This window comes from Crocodylus porosus, unplaced genomic scaffold (assembly GCF_001723895.1).
Source record: "Crocodylus porosus isolate Cpor-Errol unplaced genomic scaffold, CroPor_comp1, whole genome shotgun sequence".
Taxonomy (NCBI): Eukaryota; Metazoa; Chordata; order Crocodylia; family Crocodylidae; genus Crocodylus; species Crocodylus porosus.
The window spans coordinates 58819169-58843519 of NW_017728909.1; the positions used below are offsets into that span (position 1 = coordinate 58819169).

A 24351-nucleotide genomic window follows, 5' to 3' on the forward strand; every position below is an offset into this window, starting at 1 on the left:
GAGAGATTACTTTCCTAAAGAATATTTTGTACAAAAGCACCACCTACTGGCAAAAATCAACCTTCCTTTTCTATTATGTCTATCTGAACAGTATATTTCCTTGCAATTATCTCCTGTTTGTTCCTAGGCACAACTCTGTTTCTGGGGTCCTGGCTTTACACCAAATGTCAAGGAATCAAATAGTGAGAATTTATTTGGGGAAAGGCATTTCTTTATGCACAATCTATTGTAACTGGTGAAAGACAAAACAGTTTTGCTTCATTTTGGCAGAAGTATAGTTGACCTAACCTGGCTTTTCCGCTGAAATTATATTAACTGCTTTTAGCACTAATTGTCACAATGTTTAATAATGGATGGCTGTTGTTATACAACACAGAGAGAGAGTAAAATGCTCTATCTAGTACTGCTTTAATCTATCTTGCATTCAATTTAGGAGAGAATTTGACACATTTTGCAACAAATTCCTTCCTGTAAGGTCTGGAATAAATATTTACTAGCCGTCATTGATGAAAATGATTTTAAAAGCAAGTGACTTGTCGAATTTGTTCACATATGAATTCCAAGAGATATTCTGAAAGCAAAGAGGAGAATTTTTTAAACTTGGAAAAATGCTTTTAACATGTGGGAGAGCTGTTAATGTCAGATTTAGTCATTGCCACTTTTGTTCCCTGCCCCTGGAGCTTTATTAATTTGTTTTTCTGTCCCCTGAGAGATAGCAGATTCACCTAGGAGAACAGGCCAACAGTTCATTAAATATTATAGAGTAAATATGGCTCTGGATGCAAGGCTTACACCTGAGTCTGAAATTCCTCAAAATTCAGGGTTCCATGGCCTGGTGATTTGGTCTGGGCAGGTCTGATACATATTGCTGATGCTACTCTGAAGAGATGCAAATGGGCAACACACAGTCCTTTTTTTCTTTATTTGTATTCTATTACATATGTAATGTTACAGTCCCCAAAACTAAGAAGTTTCAGAAAGGCAGAAAAAAAATCACTGTAAATCTTGAAAAATAAGGCTGATATTATTGAACTCTAATGTTACTCCTGGCTCAAAAGCCAGTATGAAAATTTGCCCCTTTAGTTTTCACTAACAAAATTTTGTGAATCAGAAGATTTTATGAATAACTAATAGTTTATGTTTGCTGGCAATTCTGTTAAATAGAAAAAAGAATGTTTTGGGTTGACCTAAAATGGATTTTTGAAAAATCATTCTGGTGATCTGAAAAGTACAAAAACACTTTTCTTGACTTGGACAAAACACTTAAACACAAAACTAAACAATTCTTTTTCAAAATGTTTAATTTTTAAAAAATTAACTAACGAAATTAAACCAACGAATCATTGCTCTAAATTTGGAAACTGAAACATTTCATTTAAAGAGTGTCAAAATGAAACGTTTTTATTTTTCAGAATTTTAAAGAGTTTTTTTTTCCCAGTGGGAACAATATAAAGAAATTAACATGAATTCACATAATTTTTCAGTCAAGCTTAATTTGCATTTTTGATGAATGTCCGGAAAACTTCACCCAGCTGTATTTATAAGCTGATTCTGTAAATTACAACTGAATATGGTCAGCTATGCCTAAAGGTAAATAGCAAAAAAGTGAATAACTTAGCTGATGTTTCCAATCTTGCATTCTATATTGAGGACTGATCTGACTTCCATGCAGAATTATAGTCTCAAGATGTTCTTCAATACTACATATATATATTTCCTTTGGGGGCAAAAACCTCTCCTTTCCCTGATGTGTTCAGATAGTGAGTATCAGGGTATATTTTACAAATTTGATCTCCATATACCAGTACATGGGTCCAAGCTTATAGTATCATCTTTGCCTTTTGAACAATACAGCAACTCCCCTTGCAACAGATGGGTTTTACTATAGAAAATCCAAAGGGCAAAAGAAAGTAAATTATTTTAATGAATCCTGCATAGTGACTAAGTATGAAATATTAGTCAGATAACCCACTCACACTGACATTAATGTGCTAATCTTTTTTGCTTTATTGCTTAGAAAACATTTAATTTTATAGAGATAAGGGGATATACTTCAAATGTTAAACGTCAATTCACATTTAAATCGATATAAGTGGCAAGTTTTTGATGTACTATAACGACATGGAGGAAAATAGTGCTCCCTTCATGAATATGGAAGGCGTATTAGTAAAACTAATATGGCTATGCCAAGCAGGCTGTGGAGATGCCAGGATGCATCCTGCTTGCAAGAGGGCTTTAACTTTGTGTACGTCAGTAAACTGTGCTCTGTGTAGGTTTTAACCTCCTGTTGGGGTTTCAGCCCACATGCCCATGAGCAATGCATCTGAGTGTGGCTGGTGAATCTGTCATCCTGAGGATCATTAATGAAACAGATATTTGGGAAGAAGGAAACAGGGCCACATAGTCATGGACTGTCCAGAAAAGTGCAGATGTGTGGTATGTGGTGCCACAGACCCATCTGTGGTGCCACAGAGCGCACATGCAGAAATTCCCCTTGCTGCTACCTTGCAGTGTGGGGGAATTTTTTGACCCCAGGAGATCTCACGCCAAGAAAAAATAGGGCAGCACATGTGGTGGCAGCACACTCTGACCCAAACCAGAGACTGGCTAGCCAGAACCATGCTCTCGCTGCCGGCCAAGCTTCCTGCCATAGTTGCAGCCCTGGGAGGCCCCCAGACCCCAGGTAAGGTTGCTCCCTTACCTGGAGTCACCTGATGCCTGCCAGTGTGCACGTGGCATGGGGGTTCCCTGGGGATAAATAGTAGCAGCACAAGCTGTGAAACAAACATTTGTGCTTGTCTAGATGCACCCATGGAGTCGAGCACCTGTAGACTCCTCCTTCCTCTAGCTGCTTTCGGATTTTCTTTCGGTTTGGCTAAATTCTTCACCCCAGAAAAGATTTATTTGCATAGAGGATAGTTTTATATGCACAGAGGAGCATACAGATTAGCACCGGATACTGGCTGTAACTCTTGAGAATTTAGATATGATTAGAGCTAGAAAACTAACACTTTTTTTTTGTTTTTTTTCTGGTGATTAAAATAATTTTAAAACATTACATTGATTTTATGTAAATTTTATCAATTTTTTGTAGAAAATTGAGAAGTAAAATAAGTTGCTTAGGTCATAGAAAATGTTTCATTCAGATTTTTAGCAATTATAAATAGTTTAAAATATTTAAAAATAAAATTAAGGAAAATTTCTAAATGAAATATCACTTCAAATTGAAAAATAATTCTAAAAGTATCAAAACAAAATGTTCTGAGTTTTTGAAACATTTAAAACTTTTTATTCAAAATAAGCAATTCAGAAAAACTGACATGAATTCACAAAATGCTTCAGTGATGCCCTATAGGTATTTTTAACTGAAAAAAAACCTTAAGCAAATAATGTCACTCTACTCTAGTTAGGACTGCTACCTAACGTGTTTGTGAAACAACCCAAGAATGGCTGCAGTTATGGTTATAGTTTTGAGAAAACTATGTTCAACAGGCCTGAAGCCTAGAGCATCTTCTCTGTTACGTAAAGAATAATATTTTTTAGAATGAAAATTGTGGTAAAGCTGTTCAGCATTATGCATGTTGCATTTATTTTTATAAAGGTTTCTTTTTTTTTTTTTTTTACCAGTAGTTAATACTCAAAGAGAAAGACATGGTCTCTTACACTGACAGCTATGGATATGGAAGAATATTTTCCATGTAAGGGGGCAGCATTATTCAAGAAATTAGTAATTGTATACAGACCATTCTACTTCCCAGCTAGAGGCTTAAATTAGTCCTAATTAGTGACCAACAGTAGTGGTGTTTGTTGATCAATTTACATAGTCTAATGACTAGAACAAAGGCAGTACAAAGACATAGTAAAAATGGAAACTTTTCATGATAAACTATGACTTATAATTGAAATGGAAATGTATTTTATTAATAGGGATTAGAAACGTATTTTTTCTGTCAGCAGTGAAGTCATGTAAGCAGTGAGGCTATGTAAAGATATTCAGTTTCTATTGGAAGAGTCACTGCTCTCCCAGGAGACACCATGGCTGCATTGAGATGAGCGTAGCTGTGTGGTATGTGGTGCCACAGCCATGTCAAAAGATATCCGGGGGTCAAAAAACCCCACACAAATACAAAAGCAAAGTGGTACATTTGGGGGCACTGAGCATGACTCAAAACTGGAGCCTGGGTAGCCGGAGCCATGTTCGGAGCCATCCAGGCTCCCAGAGGCAGGATTGCCATTGCTGCAGCCCCAGAAGGCCCCCAGAATCCCAGATAAGGCTGCTGGGATCAGCCCAGCACTGGCCCCAAACCTCCCCTATCCCACCAGGGGTAACATGCTGTGCGCCAGAGGGTGCGTGGCACAGGCATTCCCTGGCGACCACTAGTGGCAGCACACCTTGTGCTACTCAAGGTGTGCTGCCGCTAGTGGTCCCCAGGGAAACAAATGTCTATGCTCGTGAGGATGTAACCCATGGGCATACACATGTTCAAGCTTTTCCTCCTAGAACAAAAATGTCTGCTCCAAGAGAAACAACCAGGGTTAATGTCTGTACACATTTTTGAGAGAAGCCATAGCTGTTCTCCAGAATTTCATTTCGCTTTCCACCCTCCCCCTGGCAGACAGTGTGTTGCTCGATGGACTGCTGCTCCAGCCAAGCAGGGAACAGAGTATGCCCGCTTTCCAATACCACACTGAGCTACAGGGAAACAAAAGCTAACTGAGTAGTTTGGGTCAGACAATCAGGGCCTGCCTGTGCACTGCTAAGGGGGTCTGCATAGCAGCTGAGACAGGGCCCCCCTGGCTGTGCAGTTCCAGCTCTGCAAGCTCTCTGCTCTTCCAGGACTCAGTATTAAAATGTCTGTTCAGGCATCTCTGGGTAATTTTTTCTACCAGGAAAACAAATATGGAGAATTATCCCAGATTAATTGAATGTGTGTGTGCAGCCTGAGTTACAAAAAGTGGATATTTTCCCTCCTGAAAAGCATTTGGAAAAAACCCCATATCATTTATTTAATTTTTACTGAAAATATGAAACTTGGAAATTGTTCTCCCCAGCTAGGGACAGACATAAATCGGTTTAAGTGATCAGAAACTGGTTTAAACCTGTAATAGAACAGATGGTCAGTGCATATAAATCAGTCTGAAAATGGCTGAAACTGATTTGAAATAAACCTGGTTGAATACAGTATCAGACTTAACTGATTTAGCTTAAACCAGTTTATGCAATGTCTGTCCCTGACCCCTTGCTGGTTTAAGTTAAATCAGAGTCCCCCAGCATCCTGGCATGCTCTCTGTGCTGGGCGGGACTCTCTGCTCCACAGCAGGGCTGGCACCTCTGCTCCTTGGCTGGAGCTCGGCACAGACTTGCAGGCACAGCAGGCTTCCCCATACCCTCCACTCCCCCCCCCCCAACTTGCTGCATAAGCAGAGAACCCTTACTCCTCTCTGCTACAGAAGGGACTGTAAGCTAGCATGTGGTATGCTAGCTAATGCTGAGAGGTGTCTGTGTGTGTCTCTCTCTCTCCAGTTTCACTGGCATAGGCACACAGAACAGTGACCGCTCAGGGCTTTTGGAACTAATCAACAGGTCAGCCAGTAAACTGTTTAAGAAATTTGAAGTAATGTGGAGAGAGGCTATTAAGACTGTTATCAGCCCCCTCCTCCCCTACCAGCTGCCTTTCTTGCCTGTCAGTTTGCTGTGGACGGTATGACGAAGCAGGGAGGGAGATTGAAAAGCTCCGTATCATCAACAGATGCATTCACTGCACACACACCTTTGCCTCTGAGTGCTAGCCCAGGGCTGGGGACTGGCAACACTCCCACACTTTGAGCAGCCAGTGCAGAAAAGCCTGAAAAGTTGCAGGCAGATCTCACTAATGAGAGAGTCCTGCCAGAGCCTGGCCACGCCCCCCTCAGCTCTGCTTTCTGCAGAAGGGCCGGGAGGGCTGCTCTGGTGCCCCCCAGCATCTAGCCTGAGCCAGTGCAGACATGTACCTGAATTTCCTCAGTCCAGAGTGAATGTCTGTCCAGTCTCAATCCAGTTTAGGCTAGCCAGGTTAGACTAACCTGCAAAGATTGAATCAATTCAGGCTTTCTGATTGAATCAATTCAGGCTCAGGAATGTGTGTCCTTAGCTCCCTTCAGTGGTTTTAGCAAAAAGGCCAAAATCTGCATGGAGACTGAATTACTCTAATGTCCTTCCAAGTGTTTGCTCTAAACACTGTTCAAGCACACTAACATTAGTATAGTTGCCTATCAAAAATTGAGCCAAGTGGAAGAGCTGTGTTTCTAGCACATTGGCCTAAGGTCCTTTTTTAAAAATGCACCTTTTAGAACCCTATATTTCTCATGGTTCAGTCCTCTCAGGACAAGCTGAAATACTTAATGTGTTGGTTACTAACTACACCCTCTTGTATGGAACAAACTAATTTGAGCCAACTGAGGTTTGATGTTAACTAGACAGTGCTTTCTCCCCTTCTTCTTCCCACTTCCAACCCGGGAATCTGGAGGTGTCTCCCAACAGCTCTCTTTTGTTTGCAGAATGTGATGGCTGTGTCCACATAAGCGTGGATGTTTGGTTCCCTGGGGACAGGTAGCAGTGGTGCACCTTGCTTTGGTGCACAGCAGGTTACCCAGGGTGTGGTAGGGGAGGCTGGGTCCAGCAGCCTTACCTGAGGTCCTGGGGACCTTCTAAGGCTGCAGCAGTGGCAATTCTGTCATGTGGAGCCTGTCTGGCAGCCACAGCATGGCTCTGGGCAGCTTGGCTCCACTTTTGAGTGGTGTGCACTGCCTATGCGTGCACTGCTCTACTTTCTTTTTAGTGGTCAAAAAAATCCATGGGAAAAAAAAAGAAGAGAAGTGTGTGCATGGGCAGTGCTTCCTTACAGTGTGGAGAACATCTGAATGTGCAGTATATGGTGCTGTAGACGTGTTTGTGGTGCCAAATACTGCACAGCCAGACTTGTGTGGATGTGGCTGATAGGTCCTTCTCAACTCATTTAATAGAAAACATCCTGTCATTGTTCTTTATTATTTCTGAACACATTAAGCCCTTATTAGGCTTGCAGCATCCGGTACTGACCTCAGGTAGCTTAGTATAGGACAGAATAGTCTGCAGGCAATATAACTCTATTTTTTTTAGTTTGGTTGGCTAAGGGGTTTAGGATTCATGCAGTGAATAGGAGTATTTCTTTATATTTTTCCAAGTTTTAGTCAAGTTGATTCTTCTATGTGAGCTGTATTATTTTATACTTTTAAAATAATTTGTTAAATCACAACAGCTTGTATAGATGAATCCAAGTTAAGTTTAAAAAAAAAGAGATCTGCTTATTTTCTACCTAGAGCCCTATTTATAGGGTGTCAATGAAGCAGCTTTCACAGTACTACATTTGCTTTAAAATTACTGAAAGAATAATAATAATAACAACCACCAACCCAGAATGTATTTCAGCAGGCACAGCCATTACACTTCAACTTTCTTTGTTGTGATATGAATTAGCAACAGATGATGATGTATGAGATATCTAAAAAAGGTATGTTGTTAGTTTAAGATTTAACTTTGTCTGGTTAACTAAAGACTCTTATTACGTTTTATGGTAAAACAATCAACTTATTGTGGTTTGACACTGATATCTAACAAGTGAATTTTCAATTTCTTTGGGATTGTATGCTTCTAGATGTACCATTAGCCTACCTGTTTACACCAGAAACAGTATGTCTCAAAATGGCAAGTAATATGGAAACAAAAATGCAAAAGTATTTTTTCTAAATCAGCAAATATATTATATATTTTCATTCAATCAATATCTGCAACTATAGGAGGGGTATTTTGAAAGCATGTTTCCTAAAACCTTTTATATTTCTCTAAAAACTGAAGCCCACTGATGCATGGTAAGAAAATTACAGAAAATCATAAAACTTCATCAGATAAATTACCAAGAGAATACTGACGTTTAAACAACATTTACAATGTTAAATATTTTCAGATAATGGAATCTGTTTTACAAAGAATTAATGCTTATGTGTAATGTACCTCTTTTAAAAAAGGTTGAGCTAATACTTTCAAATTCCAGTAAATTAAAACTTTACTAGTTGATTTGCACTTTCTACAATGAACAGTTTTAATTCAAGTTTATGTCTTCAGCTATAAAGGCTGTGATATTATACATGTAGGACTTAGCTCAATAGAGTTCGTTGGTGCACAAGAGCTCTGAAAATCAGGTTCTTAATTTAACTAGCCAACATTTTTTTTTGTTCAGTCATGAATAAGGCAGCCTTTCTTGTATGAATTGATATTTTATAAGGTACTTAAGTAAGACAGGAAGGTGTTTTATGCAGGCTTCAGTTTTACTGTAGAAATTTCTTGATATTGCCACTAGAGGGCAGGAATACCTATCTTCAACACAGGAAAAACTAAAAGAGGTTTATCTATTGCCAGTTTCTATGTTAAACGTTTTAATAAAACCATTTCAAGTAAGTGAAATTTGCATGTCACAGCTGAACATATACGACTATGCGATTATCAGACAAGGTCATGGTTGAATTTCAGGTCAAATAATTATGCCATAAGCCGTTTTGGTTTACAACAATTATTTAGCAAAGCTGTAGTTTACTGTAAAAGTCTGCACTGTGCTAAATGGAATCACAATGCTTAAAAGAAAAAGAAAATAAGTGGAGTGTTCTTTCTGTGATGTAAATAAAATATCACTTAAAGAAATGAAGGATTAAAAAATTATACTAATCTTTCTTCTACAACTGAAGAAATTCTATGGGTACAAAAGATCATTTTAGCTACCTACTTTATATGATACTTGTTCTGTATTTTGAAAGTGGAGCTATTTCATATAGCTGAGATGTGATGGTCAGCTGAAATGTGTGACTACTTGCTATATGAAAGCCATTGCATCTTACTCAAAACAGTGCTAAAATAATGTAAACCAATTTGATAAGGTAGATAATACTGCTTACCCCAGTTGGCTGAGGGCAGATGGTGGCATGTTATGTAGATGCTGCTGTTGCCAGCCAGTTACTGAACCAAGATGAAGAGCACTGGCTGTGTTAAACCCAGAGAGAGATGATATGTCTGCACTACTCAGTGAGTATTCTAGATTTGAAAACAGAAAATACAATAATTAAAGGAGAATCAAGAGAAAAATAACTAAATAATAACTGATACCATAATTTAAAATTTAGCATGTCACTTAATAATCCTTTGCATCTTTATTACTTGAATGGAATTAAATCAGAATAGCAAAACTGGATCCTTTACTTAAATCAACTAATTAATGTGGGAGCAAACAATGCAATAATAATTATAGTATAAATTGTGGGGGCAATTTTGAACTGTACTGTCACCATTGCTGTGCAAGAATATCCTTAGATTTTTAAGGCCAAGAAGATCCTTTATATGATTTAGACTGCTTCTTATACAATGCAGTCCAAAGTATAACTTCAAAAAAAAAAGGCCTTTATCTTCATGAATTCTTAGCAATTGGAGCATGACATAGGAATATGGGATATAAGGATCTTGGATCTTCAAGTCTAGTTCCCTGCTATTGCAGGCACCCATGTTACATATTCTTGTTCATAAATTTATCAAGTTCCTCCCTAAAACCAGTTAGATATTTATTTACCACTAGTCCTAACGGTAAGCTTTCATAGAATTAGATGTGATTATCTGTAATATTTAGATGGGTAAACTAACCAAGAACCCTTTTTTAAAGCCACACTGTTCAGGGAAAGTTTATGGGAGGGAGCATGGTGAAGCAGCTTTCCACTATAAAAATGTAACTGTTTTACACGAATCTGTGAGTGTCTCATGTCAGTTATAGACTCAGGGTATGCAAATGAAGCTTTCAGCCATTAAAAGCGATACAGACTACAAATTCCTCAGTTTGATTCCACATGCATACAGATATTTTATTACAACTAAGCCACTGTATATGTCAGTATCTTGCTCTACCCTACTATTTACATCTTATACTGATACTTACCGGTACCATATGTTGTTGAAATGGCTGATGGGTATCCTCCCATGCCTTGCCCTGGTAAAGTAGGAGTTGCTACGGAAACCACTGGAGTAGCCAATGACTGAGCAGACTGGGAGTTATTTATCCTCTGATTCTTTTAAAGTAAGTAAAATAAACATATCATTGACTGAGTTTGAATCAGTTAAATGTATTGGGTACATCAGCACATGTTTTGTGAATAAGAGATACAACTTGATACAGATTTCATGCAATTAATCATTTAACATGTGGCTTTTATGAACTCTGCCAACCCTATCATTTCCAATCCTTCGAGAGACCAGTTGTCACCATAGTAACCCATTACATCACAATCTCCTAGGTAACAGAACTAGTAACTAGTACGATTGCTTTACTGTGGGTAGAAAAACAGACCATGTGAAAAAATGAATAAATATGTAAACTCTACTTCTATTGTTTTACTTTTTATTCAAATACAAAAAAATATTAAAATCAACAATAATGGATTTTATGTTTAATTCAGTAAGCAGAACTGTGAATGTGCTGCATACTATATTCTCACCAGCAGATGGTGCTCTGACTACTTCATTTTTTTTAATGGCGAAACAAACTTCAAAAAATAAAATAGCAAAGCAATTATACATTTGTCTTTAACTCTTTGGCATTGGGTGTTTTAGTGCATAAAAACCCTGGGGGATTCTAATTTGGGAAAAAGGATAAAATATCTAGAGAATCACTTAAAAAACTAATACAGTTGTGCCACTTACAAAAGAGGTAGTATATTGTTAGCAAAATATTAAAAATGGAAAAGCTATATTTTTAACACGCAGAAGTTGAATATAGGTAATAATTGTAATTTTGTCACCTCTGTTGCAATCAATGGGAATTTATGATTACTTTTTTACTTCATAACCGTGTGAGTGCTAATGTTTTGCAATGTTATTTCAACCACTAATCACTTATAAATTAAAATCAGATAAAATGATTGTTTTTGCATTATTAAGTGAGCATCACAACCACTTACCAAAAGCAGATCAACATCCTCAGACTGAGAGCATAGGAAAGGAGTGTTAATATTTAGTTAATGTAAATATTTATTAGAGGGCAGCTTTCTATCACAAGGAATAGTTTTACCTGATTGGTATCACCAGTAAAGTAATTTTTTAACACAGTCAATAAAAATAACACATCCTAAAGCCATTATTTGTCCTCCTAATGAGATGTTTATTTCAAATATGAAGACAAAATATTCAGCTTTTAGTGTAGGTCTTTGAATGTATTTATTATTTCAGCTCCAGCCTCAGTGGCTGCAAAGATTGTGTAGCAGCACCTGCTTGCCAGAGACCTGACCATTGACAGAATCCCTTGGAAAGTATCAGTTTTAAGGGCACTGGAATAAATCATTTGATAGAGACAGCTTGTCATTGCCTGAGTCTACTTGAGTATAGCCCCGTAGGAGACTGTATTTATTACTCATCTTTTCAGAAGAGAGCATCACATTTATGGGGTTTCAGTTTGATATTCAGTTAATTTATAATGCATCAGGCTGAAGTAGCCAAGCTGCAAGTTGTTTTAATAGTTTGTCTACAACATAATGGAAAAAAGTGTTTACAGCATCACTTACATTCACTATCAGGGTCCTTCTTTAATCAACCTCACTTTTAATGTTACATTGCTCTTGAAAAATTTACTTGAAGCCATTTTTTGCGAGACACTCATATGAAACCCTTGATGACTCAAGCTTGTACCATAGTTCTCCGCTTAAGTTATGTTAAAACAGACAGGAAATGCAGGGGTCTCAGTTACGTGCTTCACTTTTTCTTGCTATATCTAAGGAATAATTACTGCTTCTCCTCATTATAAAACATGACCCTTGTTCCCAAAGTGACAGATTTCAACTTCATTTGTTTCTGGTTATTCTGTCAATTGCTGAGGCTATGACTGTGTAAACCAGGGTTGTTAACTGCAGATTATATATAAAGTTAATTTCAATCATTGTAACAACTTAGGAAAGTTGTCATGGAAAGAATCCTGAGAAATTTAGAATGAGCAGAAAGCAGTAGCCATTTTGTAACTGAACAGGAGAAGGGAGGAAGTAAAAATGATTTCAGGAAGCAACAACAAGACAATACCAGTCCATGGCAGTTCACTGTCAGAATGGAGGGTCTGATCCAAAGGCCAGTGAAGTGAATAGAAGATTTTCCATTGATTTCAGTGGGCTTAGGACCATAGCCTCAGGCAATGAAATAGCCATTGTTTGAATGTTAAGATGTGTCTTGAAAATTCATTACCACTGATGGCATCGTGTTCTTGCTGCCTGGTGGAATAAGCACTCGGAGATCTGGTTTACGGTTGTTCATTCCCAAGTTCATTGGTGGAGGAGATTTTGCTTGCATATTCTTGTTCAAGTTGCCAGGTGAGACCAGCAGACCTGGTGAGTTTCGGGGGTTTCCATACCCGTTCCCTGTGGGGTGGAAAAAAAATAAAACCCTTTTGAAGAGAAAACAAGCCTCAGATATGTTTCCTATGGCTGTATGTACATGAACATTTCACAGCTTGTACACTCAAAAAGCTTTGCCTTTGTACACCATGTGTGCAAGGTTAGTGCTTATGTGTGAAAATGTAACCCACACTGTATTTGAAGCAATTGGATTTAAGATACTTTTCCTTATGGCAGTCATCAATGGTACACAGAAGAAAAATTGATTATCTGGCTCTATTTTTATACTGAATAGCATTGATGCACTCCAATGAGCCAAGACCTAAGTTTTGCTGAAAGGAAAGTCAGACAATCTTATAGTTAAAAAATACAGAAAACTATGCTGTGCTTTCATGGACAAATACAAGAGGATTCTGACTTGCCTGACTCACTTCTTTCCAGTTCATGGTTTTGTTTTGTTTTTAAACAAAGAACAAGTATAGAAAGGCTATAATTTATAGAAAAAGATGGGGGTGGAATAGGAAGAGTCTTAAATGCTCTTCTACTCTCTTTCCTCCACTTTTAGGACCCAATCCTGTCAACATTACATTCAATGGGAGCAGGACAATGTCCTTATTTGGAAAATGCTCGCATATATTTTCTCCCTCCTTTGCTGCCTTCTGCAAGTCCCTGTAACAATCCTGACAGGGAAATGCTTTGTACTGTGGTATTTGGGACTTCCAGAAGCAATTTCTCCTTCTAACTGAAATAATAGTAATGCTTGCATAGCTCTGCTGCTAATGAGTTTCCATCCCACAGAAATCAAGACCTTTCCACCTTCCCCCATCAAATTCCCTCTCATATCCAGGGAAAGGCTGGGAAAAGTGTGACTCTAATGTAGTCTTCAAATTTTGGCTCTTTGAGGCCAAGGAAGGTACAGACAAGTGCAGCCCAAGTAAGGTTAGTAATATTTAACTGGCAATGCAGACAGAGAAAACTCTCACATGTGAATACCAAGAAAACAAGTATTAAGTCAAAACGCATTCTCGACTCATCTTTAGTTGGCAACTAGCAAGCAGAAATACATAGCCTAAAAATAGCACTGGAGGATGGGCTTGTGGGCAAGACAAAGGCCTATGACTCAGAAAACCTTGGTTCTCATCTTTAGTCTATCACAGACTTCCTGAGGGATCATATAGTTATTATATGCCTCAGTTTCTCCTTCTGTAAAAAAGGGGATGATAGCTCTACTTTAGAGAAATGTATGGAGAAAGAGGTCTATTTCTTGAAGTCTGTGGGAGAAACCATGAGAATGGCAATAAATAAAAGAATGTATCCTTTTGGTATAATGGAGCCTTTCAATTTGTGGGGAAAAAAAAGCTGAACACTAATAATATCCAGTCATAATTTTAATATGCAGACACATTAGACTATCCACTAAATCAAGCATAATTTCTTTCTAGATTCTTGGTGAAAAGAAGATAAACATTTAACACAGTAGAAAAACTTCAGAAATATTTAAAAAAAAAAATCCTTCTTTTTTTAAGTTGGCTGTTTAGCTCCTTACAAACAACCCACAGATAGTGAGATAAAATGTGTTAATTAAAAAAGTGGATTTTACACTTATCAAAACCAAAATAGAGCACTTGCAAGAATATTCCATTTAGTGTCACTATTTTTTAATGAACAATTATTTTGAATATGGATCTGCTATATTTTAAGCTTTAATTAATGCTCTGAGTTATTCAAGAGATGCAGGTTGAAAGAAGTACATTTTAAAGATGGTATTTTTGGGGAAATAACTATGTGCTTTTTAAAAGACAGGAATTCAGTATGACAAATGGAACATGATTTACTCATGTGAGCTCTAATTTAAACAAACAATCAGATGAAATTTATCTTAGTAATTGGAAAAATGGAAGAATTAAAGAAAAACAGAAATTGTGGTAAAGTAATCTATTTAAGCAACTGAAATATAAGCAAGGTTTCTCTGATACCAGTTTATGCATAGGAGCTATTTGTTTAAAAGACATTAAAGCTGCTTTAGAAAATGTGTTTCAGTATGACAGACAAGCATGTTCAATGTGTGAAAATGAAGCTGTTTCACTCAAGTAATATGCCTTTTCATAATTCTACCGTAAACTTTCTGCAATATTCCAGTAAGCACCACAGTCCGTGCTTGCAACTTTTGGAGAAAAGAAACATTTAAAACATTGTAATTTTCTATGAAATTATAATTCTTCACAAAAGATTGTATCAAGCTTTAGTGCTGTATTAAATGAAAAAAATAAGAGCAGGAATATATTCACGATTTAAAAAATATGTTATTCAAAAACATCAGCCAGATTTTCTTTATGTATTTACTCTACTGATGTAAAATATTTTGAGCAGTGATGACATTTCTTACATTTATATTTTTAGAACATCAAATTATTTTTAAGAACTACTGCAATCTTCTCTTTACCAGTGGATTTCTGCTGTTCTTGGCATATTATGCCAGCTAGCATTTTGGAGCCATATAATAACCATTTCTCCTTCCAGCCACCAAATTGTTATTCTTTTGGCATAATGTGGATTCAGGAATGTAAGGCTGTGGACTCTAAACCGATGATATAGAAACCCATCATTTGAAAATCAATGATGAATACATACATGCGGTGTACAGCTAAGAAGAGTCTGCATTTAAACTAGCTCTTTAAACCGCATCCTCTTTCTTACTCAGAAAGCTGTGGCTTGCTTTGAGGCAGCTGTCCCACCTTCAGATAAATCCACCAAAGAGAATGGTCTTATTTACATTCAGAGGCAAAAAACTGTATAAGGCTTCTAATATACAGATTAAACCTTTCTTCATCCTATACTTTAAAATTACACTCCGCCTGGACAATTATCAATTTAGAAGTGACTGTACGCAGAACATCACATTCCACTACCCACTAGAAAGCGCAAAAATTATATGTCATGTATGAATGGATTTCCTGATTATAGATTATAAGAAAATGAAGAACAGATGGATTTTAAAGCAAGTTTGCTTTACATTTTTATTTGGTAAAAAACCATATTTTCACTGGAATAGAACAGTTTTAAACATTACAGTTACAATTTGTAATGCATAGTGAAAATAAAAGCACATAGATGTACAAGTAGTTTTAAAGGACTTACGTCAGAATTTACAGCACTTTCAATTCCAAAAGTTTTAAGAACAAATTACGTTTTTCTAGGGATCTTTGTTTTATTGCTTTCAATATGTAAAGATGATTCCATACATAAAAAAGAACTGTTTTGAGATACATAGTGGCAGAGCAGCAGATGTCATGAAATTTAAAGTCAAACTTTATTTGGGCTAGCTGCACATTACAAAGGGAAATATTTTCTGATTATAGAATCCTTTCTCTGAGCATGTAGAAAATCAACAATCTGGGAAAGCTCCCCATGACTTTTGACTTAAGTAAAGACCACAGGATTAAGCCAATGATTTCTCTTTTTAGAACTTTTTTTAGATCCAAGGAAGACTATGTATTAGGGACTACTCAGTCAATGCTAATTAATACAGATTGTTAACCACTGAAGGAAAGATTACTTGAACTACCTGAAATAGACTTCCTTGGTTACTTTAAGGTAGAATATTTATTATTTTAAATGCTAACTTCTCTGTTGTATGAATTTAAAGATGTGAAGTGTGTTAGACAACACTCAGTGGGTGCATCTACACATACAATTAGCACATAGCAATAAGTTTATTTCTCCCACGTGCAGCATTTACATGTGTACCCAGGACTGCAGCACACTGAGCCACGTTGGAGCAGCCAGGCTGCTCTGGGTTGCTCCACCCTGGCTCAATATGCTGCGGAGGAGCTGGTTGCAGCACAAAGTCCCAGCCAGCACTAGTCACCATTTACGTGTGCAATTCAGAGCACATAACTATTCCACTGTAGGACAGTACTCATCCTAGACAGTACTGTCCTACACCAGAGTTAATTTACTACATCCTAATACAGACGCATATGTAGAGGGTGACACCTTATTGCAGAGCTAATTAGTCAGCTCTGCAGTAAAGTACACATCCAGATACATCCAGTATTTTAAACCTTTTACAGTCAGTATTCAAGAATAGATCTTAAATCTCTTACATACTTTAAAGCCATATGAGTAAGGACTGCTGGTTTGGGTTCATATTTGAGAGTCTTAAAAGACACTAGGTGCATCTACATGTGCATTAATGCACTTTTCCAAATGTGCATTAAATTTAATACCTCCAATGTGAGGTACTAAAGTAGTGCAAATGCACAGTTTTTAGGTGACACTTAACACTCAGTAGCCTTTTTTACTCTGCGTTAGCGTAGCAACAGTTTTTTAATGCACTGCTTTAATGTGGAGTAAAATAGGCTATTGTGTATTAAAATGCAAGTGTAGACATGTTCCCTGTAACATGTTTGCCCAAATTGGACAGTGAACCCTATGTAAATTTCTGATTTTTACAAATGCATTATTACTTAGGCAAACAAAACAAAACAAACCTCCCTTCCTCCATATCCAAAACACCTAACCAAGCATCATCATCAAAAACCTAATATATCCCTGAGGAATTACTAATGTAACACAGAATAAATCAGTGTTTTCTTTGGAAAGCTCAGTGTTTAACACCAGCAATTTAGGGCTGAAAATTTCCAAGCTGTTGAGAACCACTGGACACCTACTTCCCATTAACTGTAATAAGAAAAAGGTGTTCAATACTTGTGTAAGATTCAGCAAGTCCAGCAGTTATTTCAAGTTGCCAGAGTTACTATTCACTACCTGCTAGTTTCTACCTCACAAATTTTCAGAGAATATACGGACTTCCTTTTTATAGGTTGTCCCTGTCTATATGTCACTATTGGTTTAATCCTGTTACCTGACCAGCAAGCCTTCCAAAAATACTTAAGGAATGTAGAATGATACATTGTGTATAAGTGACCTAATTATGCTCCTATGTTACCCTGAAATTTATGCAGAAGGCAGGATACAGATGCACCTTATAGACTAACTTAATCAAAGATGCACAAGCTTTCATGAGCAAGCGCACACTTCATGAGCTAAGCATCTTTCTGTCTCATCAACTCTATTCTGCCTTCTGCCTAACTTCAGATTAACATGGCTAACTACCTCTCTCTGCTATTGAAATTTATGACAGGTAAAGAATAACTTAGAAAAGAAGGAAGCCAGTAATAGAAGTCTTCCTAATTTTACACACACATCAGCATTCTTCAGTGACTCACTGACCAGAAGAGGAATTTTTCCTAAGCAAGAATTAAATAAATAATAATGAAGGATTTACGTTGCCCTTTCAATTACTCCATGTGTACAATTCTTGGGTGCCTGTAGACATGCAGAGACATGCCTGTGCTCCAATGCACTGTAATTATGATGTGTGCTCATTAGCACATTCCAGCAAGCCTCTGAGTCCCATGTATCAACATTCCCATGCTTCAAAATGGTGGTGGGTGCACTTTAACTAAAGCTCATTTGATGAGCTTTAGTTAAAGTGTCCCCCACTGCCATTTTGAAGTGTGGGGATGCTGATACAGGAGATGCTGCGGGAGCTTTACTAGAGCAGCTCTCAAAGTTACTTTACTTAAAACTCCCTCCTCCTCCCCTCAAACCATATGTGAAAACACCTGTTATTTTTAATGCACACATACTGATGGAACAGTAAATGCTGGTTATTACCAAAACAAAATGGATAGCAACCATAATGCACTATGGCGAGGGAATCATGCCTGTCTTCAGCTACAGCATAATTTTTAAAGGAACTAATTGAAGGTTTTATTCACATATTGCATCTGTTAGTCATTTCACAGTACATTACCTTAGCTAACTGGAAGTGGTAGAAGAAAACCAATGCAGAAATGTGTTCGCCCAGGAGAAGAAAATCTTTACATTAAAATACCTGTCCATTCCCACACTGTTACACTAATGGACCTCTCTACTGAATTACAGGGAGCAAGACAGATGCGGTGTGTAAAATCTACTGACTTTGAATGAAAGAATTCTAAGGCATTTTGTGAAGTAACAACTGATTTTGTGTGGAATAGAAAGAAAGGGATAAGAGTTTTGGGGACAGGGGCGAAAGTGTCACAACAATTCTTTATATTTACTTTTCTTGCGGTAACAAAAGGGCTATGTCAGTTTAGAAACTAAAATGACAGTATGATGTGATGTTAGCATTTTACAATCTCGCTCTCATTAATCCATGCCAGTGCAGCAGCTTAAGATACCAATATCAATACTGGGAGAGCCTAGTAGACTGCAGTTATGCCATACGTGGGATGGGACAGGATTTGGGGTCTTTGGAGAGGCAGGAAAATGGTGTTTAGGTACAAGTTATGGACATCTGCTCTAAGAATGTAAAAAGGCAGAAGATTTAATTGTTCTAGCCACATACCCTTATTAGCAACAGAAAGGCTAGATACTTAGTTGAGTAGGTGCTTATTTTGTAGGGTAATTTCTATTTTTAACCACGAACTGTCTAATTGAAAATGCATAACCAGACTTGGCAGTAGGAATCAGAACCCAGGTTTAACTCATTCATGTCTGAATGCTACAGAATCAGGCTCTCTCATTTACTCTCATGTCCTCATAACTCCTGCGTAACAGCCTACCAGAGGTCCAGCTTCAACAGGAGGGAAGGAAGAAGCTCCTATAGAGGCTATTATATAGCTTGGTGATTACGACATTGTTCTGGGAGATGTTGGTTTGAATCTTTTCAAAATAAGGAGAGCTCCCATGTCTTGGGTGAGTACTCTAGTGCCTAGGACTTCCTATAAGAGGTGTGTGGCACCACCACCATAATATAAGCCCTTGTCAGCTAGGTATCTATCCTTAGAAGAGGACTTGATGTGCTGGATACCAAGTGGGCATATCTAAGGGGTATACTTATTTATGTAGGTTGCTTGGCCAGGAATCAAAATTTCAGAACATTTAAGGTAACCACCCTCCCATCCCTTAGAACAAGGAGAATATGAGGCTGTGACTGGAGTGTAGCATACATTACCTATTCTAGATAGGCAGGCAGACTCTAGGGGAACTGTGCAACTGAAACATACATTAAAAACCCTGAGTCGGTTCTAATTTACCTAGGTATCTGAATGGCCTTACAAGAATGAGTGTGTAATAGCTATTTAAAGTTAATTTTGCTCTCCCTGCCCCTGGTTTCTGTGCTACATATCAAAATGGAGGGACAGACAAGCAGAGTCTTGGTGTTTCTCCCCCTCCATCCACTCATCACAAAGTAGCTGCCATTGTCAATACTCTTATCATTGGTTCTTATAAAATCTGTTCATAGCTCCATACAATTTGCCATGTTTGGTAATTTCTTAATGGCTAATTTCTTAATGGCATCCTGTTTAAGGAATTTAGGATTACATTACTCTAATGCAGGAAAACATTGTTTCCTATATCTTTGCCTCTAATTGTATTGATTCATTTGTTTCCACTTCAACAAAACTGTTTTGCTCTATTAGGTTTATACATCTAAATTTGTGCGCGTGCGTGCGTGTGTGTGTGTATACTACATTATTTAGTTTGAATATTCACCTGATCAGCTCAGCCACTTCATTTTAATTAATGAGAAAATCCACATAAATGTAAAACAAACTGGGTTTCATATTTATCTTTTTAAATGTGTATGAAATTAAGGATAGCAAAACCAACATCAGAAGTGCAGGGGAGGGTCCCTGAATGGTTAAGATAGGGGTGGGTAAAATATAGCCTGTGGGCTGGAACTGGCCTGCCAGGCAATTTCATCTGGTCCACAGGCAGATACCTACTAATTCACTGTATTCGGCCTAGCCCAGGGCTGCCCTTGCTATGCTTGCATGCAGCTGAGCCCTGGGGGGCAGCATGCACGGTGCTCCCACCCTTGCCTGGAGGACAGCTTTGATGACCCCAGCTCTGCAGGTAGGCAAGTGGCAGTGAAGGGTGGTAGGAGGAGGAGCAATGGGGGGAGGGTGGGAAGCGGTGGTGAAGAGCCGTGGCAGGTGTGGGTGGGTGCAGGGGAAGGGCAGCAGCGGCAGCAGGTGGAGGTAGGAGAAGGGTGGGAGTGGCGGCAGGCGGGTGGGGAGAAGGGAGGGGCAATGGGCAGGAGCACAGCAACAACTGGATGGAACATAGGGCCTGTGACGGTGTCCCAGGGCTGCAGGTGGTGGGGGTCCAGGGCAGGGCAGGAGAAGCAGGGAGTCCATACTGGTGGGAGCACAGAGTCTACCTGGCTCCATTGTGTAGGGCTCCACAAGGCTTGTATGCAGTTCCTGGGTTCTCTGCCTGAGCTGTGTGCCTCTGTGGAGAGCCCCACATCACGTAGCCAGTGGCTCAGCACTGCTCACTGCCATGCACAGGTCATGGGGAATGGTGGGTAACTCCACGCTATGAAGTTGGCCTGGATCTGCCCCTGTTCCTGTTGCTCTGGCTAAACCCCATGATCCATATTGTTGGCTTCATCATATGATGCATCCTTTGGTGGTATGGGGCATGGGCATGTGAGCCCTGTGCGATGAAGCTGGCAGCCCAGCCATGTGCAATTCTAGGGATTTGCTGGGACCGTTTGCCACTGGGGGGCTCTGCCTGCCACAGGTCATGAGCACCCTGAGGGCTTGCTGCCTGCTGCTGCTGCTGCTGCTGGTAGAAAGGGACTGTGTGCAATGGTGGGTACGTGTTTATAGTGGGGGGGTTTCATGTGCCCACACACCATATATATGCACCCACACCCCTGTGTTATGCAGTCACCTCTGTGTATACAATGTAAGCACACAAATCAGGACAATTTTTTTTCTTAAATCAAATTAAAATATGTTATTGCACACGTTTGATTTTTATTAAATAGTTTGTTTTTTTCTGATTCCAAGATGGCAAACTGCCTTGCCAAAAGACGTACTTCTGGGGACAAAGGGAGGGACTTCTGTTGGCAAAAATCAGGGGTTAAGGGAGGGATTTCTAGTCCCAAGATGGCAATCAGGGGGCAGGGCAACCATCAAGGGGCAGGGCTACCTTTGCGGTCCACAACACCTCACCAGAACTCGTTAAGCAGCTCTCCAGCCAAAATAACTGCCCACTCTTGGGTTAAGACATCTTGTTGCAGCTGTAGATATGTGGGTTTGAATCGCACTCCCCCATTTGCCAAAGGCTAGCCCAAGGATTCTCAATATTTTTAGATTGAAGGGACTCTTCTAAATCTCACAATTTTATAGCACCCTATTTTTAAAAAAACCTAATATAAATATAGTATGACTATTATAGTGTAAACATTACAATTATATGATTAAGTCATGCATTAATGCATTGCATTACTATATGATATGACATGATATATGATGTTCTCCTCTTCAGACTACTGAAAGGGACATGTCCCCAGCTCTGCTGGGCCCTGTGCATGCTTGTTCCCACTGCAGCACCTGGACTCCCCACACCTGGGTTTAGGTCACTGATGGGAACTGGCAGGCCAATTTCTGTTAGTTATGTCAGGATGATGCTGTCCTGGGGCTGAAATGAGTAGCCCCTAGGGGAACGCAAGCGGCCAGGACAAAATGCTGGGCTGCATGCATGGCCTGCAGAGGGTACTTACGGAATCAGAGGTGAAGGGGGTTGGGAACAAAATACGTAAAGTCTAGGAGGAGGAAGGTCCTCATCCCTGGTGTGTACCTGAGGTGCTAAATGCAGCCATTGCCTCCACAACTGCTCCTTGCATGTTGGGGACCAAAACCACCTGCTTCTGTAGCCCCTCCCTCTGGCCCTGGTAGTATGTGAGGACCAGGCGAGGGGGTGAGCTTGGTTGAAAATCATGGCTCAGCAGCGGCCCTACTTCTCCCTACCTGTGGCAAACCATGCTGCTTAGAGCATCTGGTACCAGGGTGGCTGAGGGCAGCTGTGTAAACTGTTCTCTGAAGGATGCTGGGGCAGGTTTGGGGTACTGTGCAGGAGGAGGAGCAAGTGGTGCACTTACTTCCTTGCACAGGGGCATAGGCAGATTAACAAATGGGCCTGGTTGCCTGGAGGGGGAGGGAGGGGGGATAGTGGTACTGGGTATATGATAGTTATTCATTTTTTGACCCCACTCTCACCGGCCAGCCATGGTGAGCAATACAAAGCAAACAAGAAGATTCATTTGCATACCCATTTTGCATACACTGGGATTATGCAAATGAGCACGCAAATAAATCTTTCCCTCACTTACTCCACATTGCTCTCCATACTTGCCAGTGAGTGTATGAGAACCAGGTCCATACCTCCGCTTCAGCAGCACCAAGAAAGGAAGAGTTTCCTCCCCCTGCTGGAGCCCAGGTCCTGTGGGGAGTGGAGAAATCCTCCCCCCATCATCCTCTTCTTGCCCAGGGCCCCAAAACTTCTTAATCTCTCTCTACACTGGGGCTGGGTGTGCAGCTCCCTTGCAGAGATTTTGAGGGAGCCCAAGGTGACATTATACCCTGGCTGAGAATCACTGAGCTAGCACATGTTGACACAGCTGTAAATGGGGCCTTTGTCATGCAGATTAGGAAGTTAAAGACAGCTAGATGTTATGCTAGTTGTATCAGTCCTCTGTGTACTGTTGGCTATAAAAGCTGATGCACCTTAACTATGTTAGCCCAGTGGCTGCTAAGGTTCAGGTGGACCTTTGGCCTTGCTGGTTGATAGCAGCCAGGCATGTCCTGCCTTTGTTGAGATACAAGTACTATGTAAAACAAGGGGTAAACCTGTGTGGTTTCTATGTCACTGTCCTTTCAGCCTTTTATGGAATACAGTGCTACTGTAAGCACTAGACATGTAAATTCTGGTACCCCAGGGTCAAAGCCTGAAAATAAATCAGTGCTCAAAATCCTGGCAGGTAGTAGCAGTTAGAACTGTTGGGTGTGGAGCTATTCTGAAATCTGTCCTTATTTCGGTGCTTAAAAAGGGGAAGAGCTCTTTTGACTACACGTTACCAACTGTGGGTGCTAACATCTTGGAAATATGATTATGAGCTCTTTTAAAATTTAGTTTTAGAAATAAGATTCTCATGGACCTGCCTGTCCAATTTCTATAAGAAATTAATTCCTTATCCAATAAAGTGGTTAAGCATGTATACATTTGAGTATGTGATAAATCAATCTCTCCATTTTGCATACTCACACATGGGGAGTTGCAATTGTGTCCTTCCTATACAACTAACAAGCTACATTTTCTTTCCTTTCTGCCCTCGAGTGTTAAATCACAACAAGGGTCAAACAGATTTACTGTATTTTTCGGACCATAAGACACACCTGACCATAAGACGCACCCAGTTTTTATGGCAGGAGAGACTAAGTGTGCCGGTGGCCAGCCATTTTTATTGCCGGCTCCCAGCCACCGGCACGGGCGCCGGCTTCCGGTGTAAACAAGGGGCGGATGTCCCGCTCAGGCTCCGCCGCCTCCGCGGGCAAGCTCCGCCCCGTCTCCCCGGGACACACACCTTCGGACCATAAGACGCACCCTCGTTTTCCCCCCACTTTTGGGGGGAAAAAGGTGCGTCTTATGGTCCGAAAAATACGGTATATAATGGGGAAAACACATTACTGGCAACTATAATATATCAAGGGAAAAACATGAATCTGTAGACTTTATTCTTGCACTTTTCTACACATGACTGCTTGAAAGTCTTTTTAAAACTCAGGATAACTCATTTACTTCTTTAGCTATTTGAAATCAGTGTCCTTTTTGGGGGAAAATAATGCTACACCGTTTAAGAAAAATATTTCAGGATAAGAATCAACTCCAATTTCAGTAGAATTGGAGTGCTGTTGCAGCTGTGATGGCCCAGGAAGTATATGAGAGGCAAGTATTTTTTGTGACATCTGTTATTGGACCAACTGCTTAGCTGGGAGAGATGTTTGACAAGCTTTGGGTATAAAGCATTCTTCTTCAGGTCCTCAAATTTTAGGTCAGTGTAAAATATGAAAATGTAATTTT

General features: G+C 39.4%; 1 protein-coding gene across 12 annotated transcripts in view; it reads right to left on the minus strand.

The window, feature by feature from the left end:
- The window catches only part of MEF2C (myocyte enhancer factor 2C), a 151305-nt gene that overhangs the window by 5518 nt on the left and 121436 nt on the right, over positions 1–24351 (minus strand). For 9 of the 12 annotated variants that reach the window (XM_019532340.1, XM_019532342.1, XM_019532343.1 and 6 more), the window contains exons 7-10: positions 12275–12447; positions 11008–11031; positions 9990–10119; positions 8965–9100 (exon numbers count right to left, since the gene is read on the minus strand). In XM_019532340.1, the coding sequence (XP_019387885.1) occupies positions 8965–9100; positions 9990–10119; positions 11008–11031; positions 12275–12447 (463 nt within the window). The remainder of the gene's footprint in view (positions 1–8964; positions 9101–9989; positions 10120–11007; positions 11032–12274; positions 12448–24351) is intronic. The other 3 variants (XM_019532345.1, XM_019532347.1, XM_019532344.1) reach the window with 1 other exon arrangement.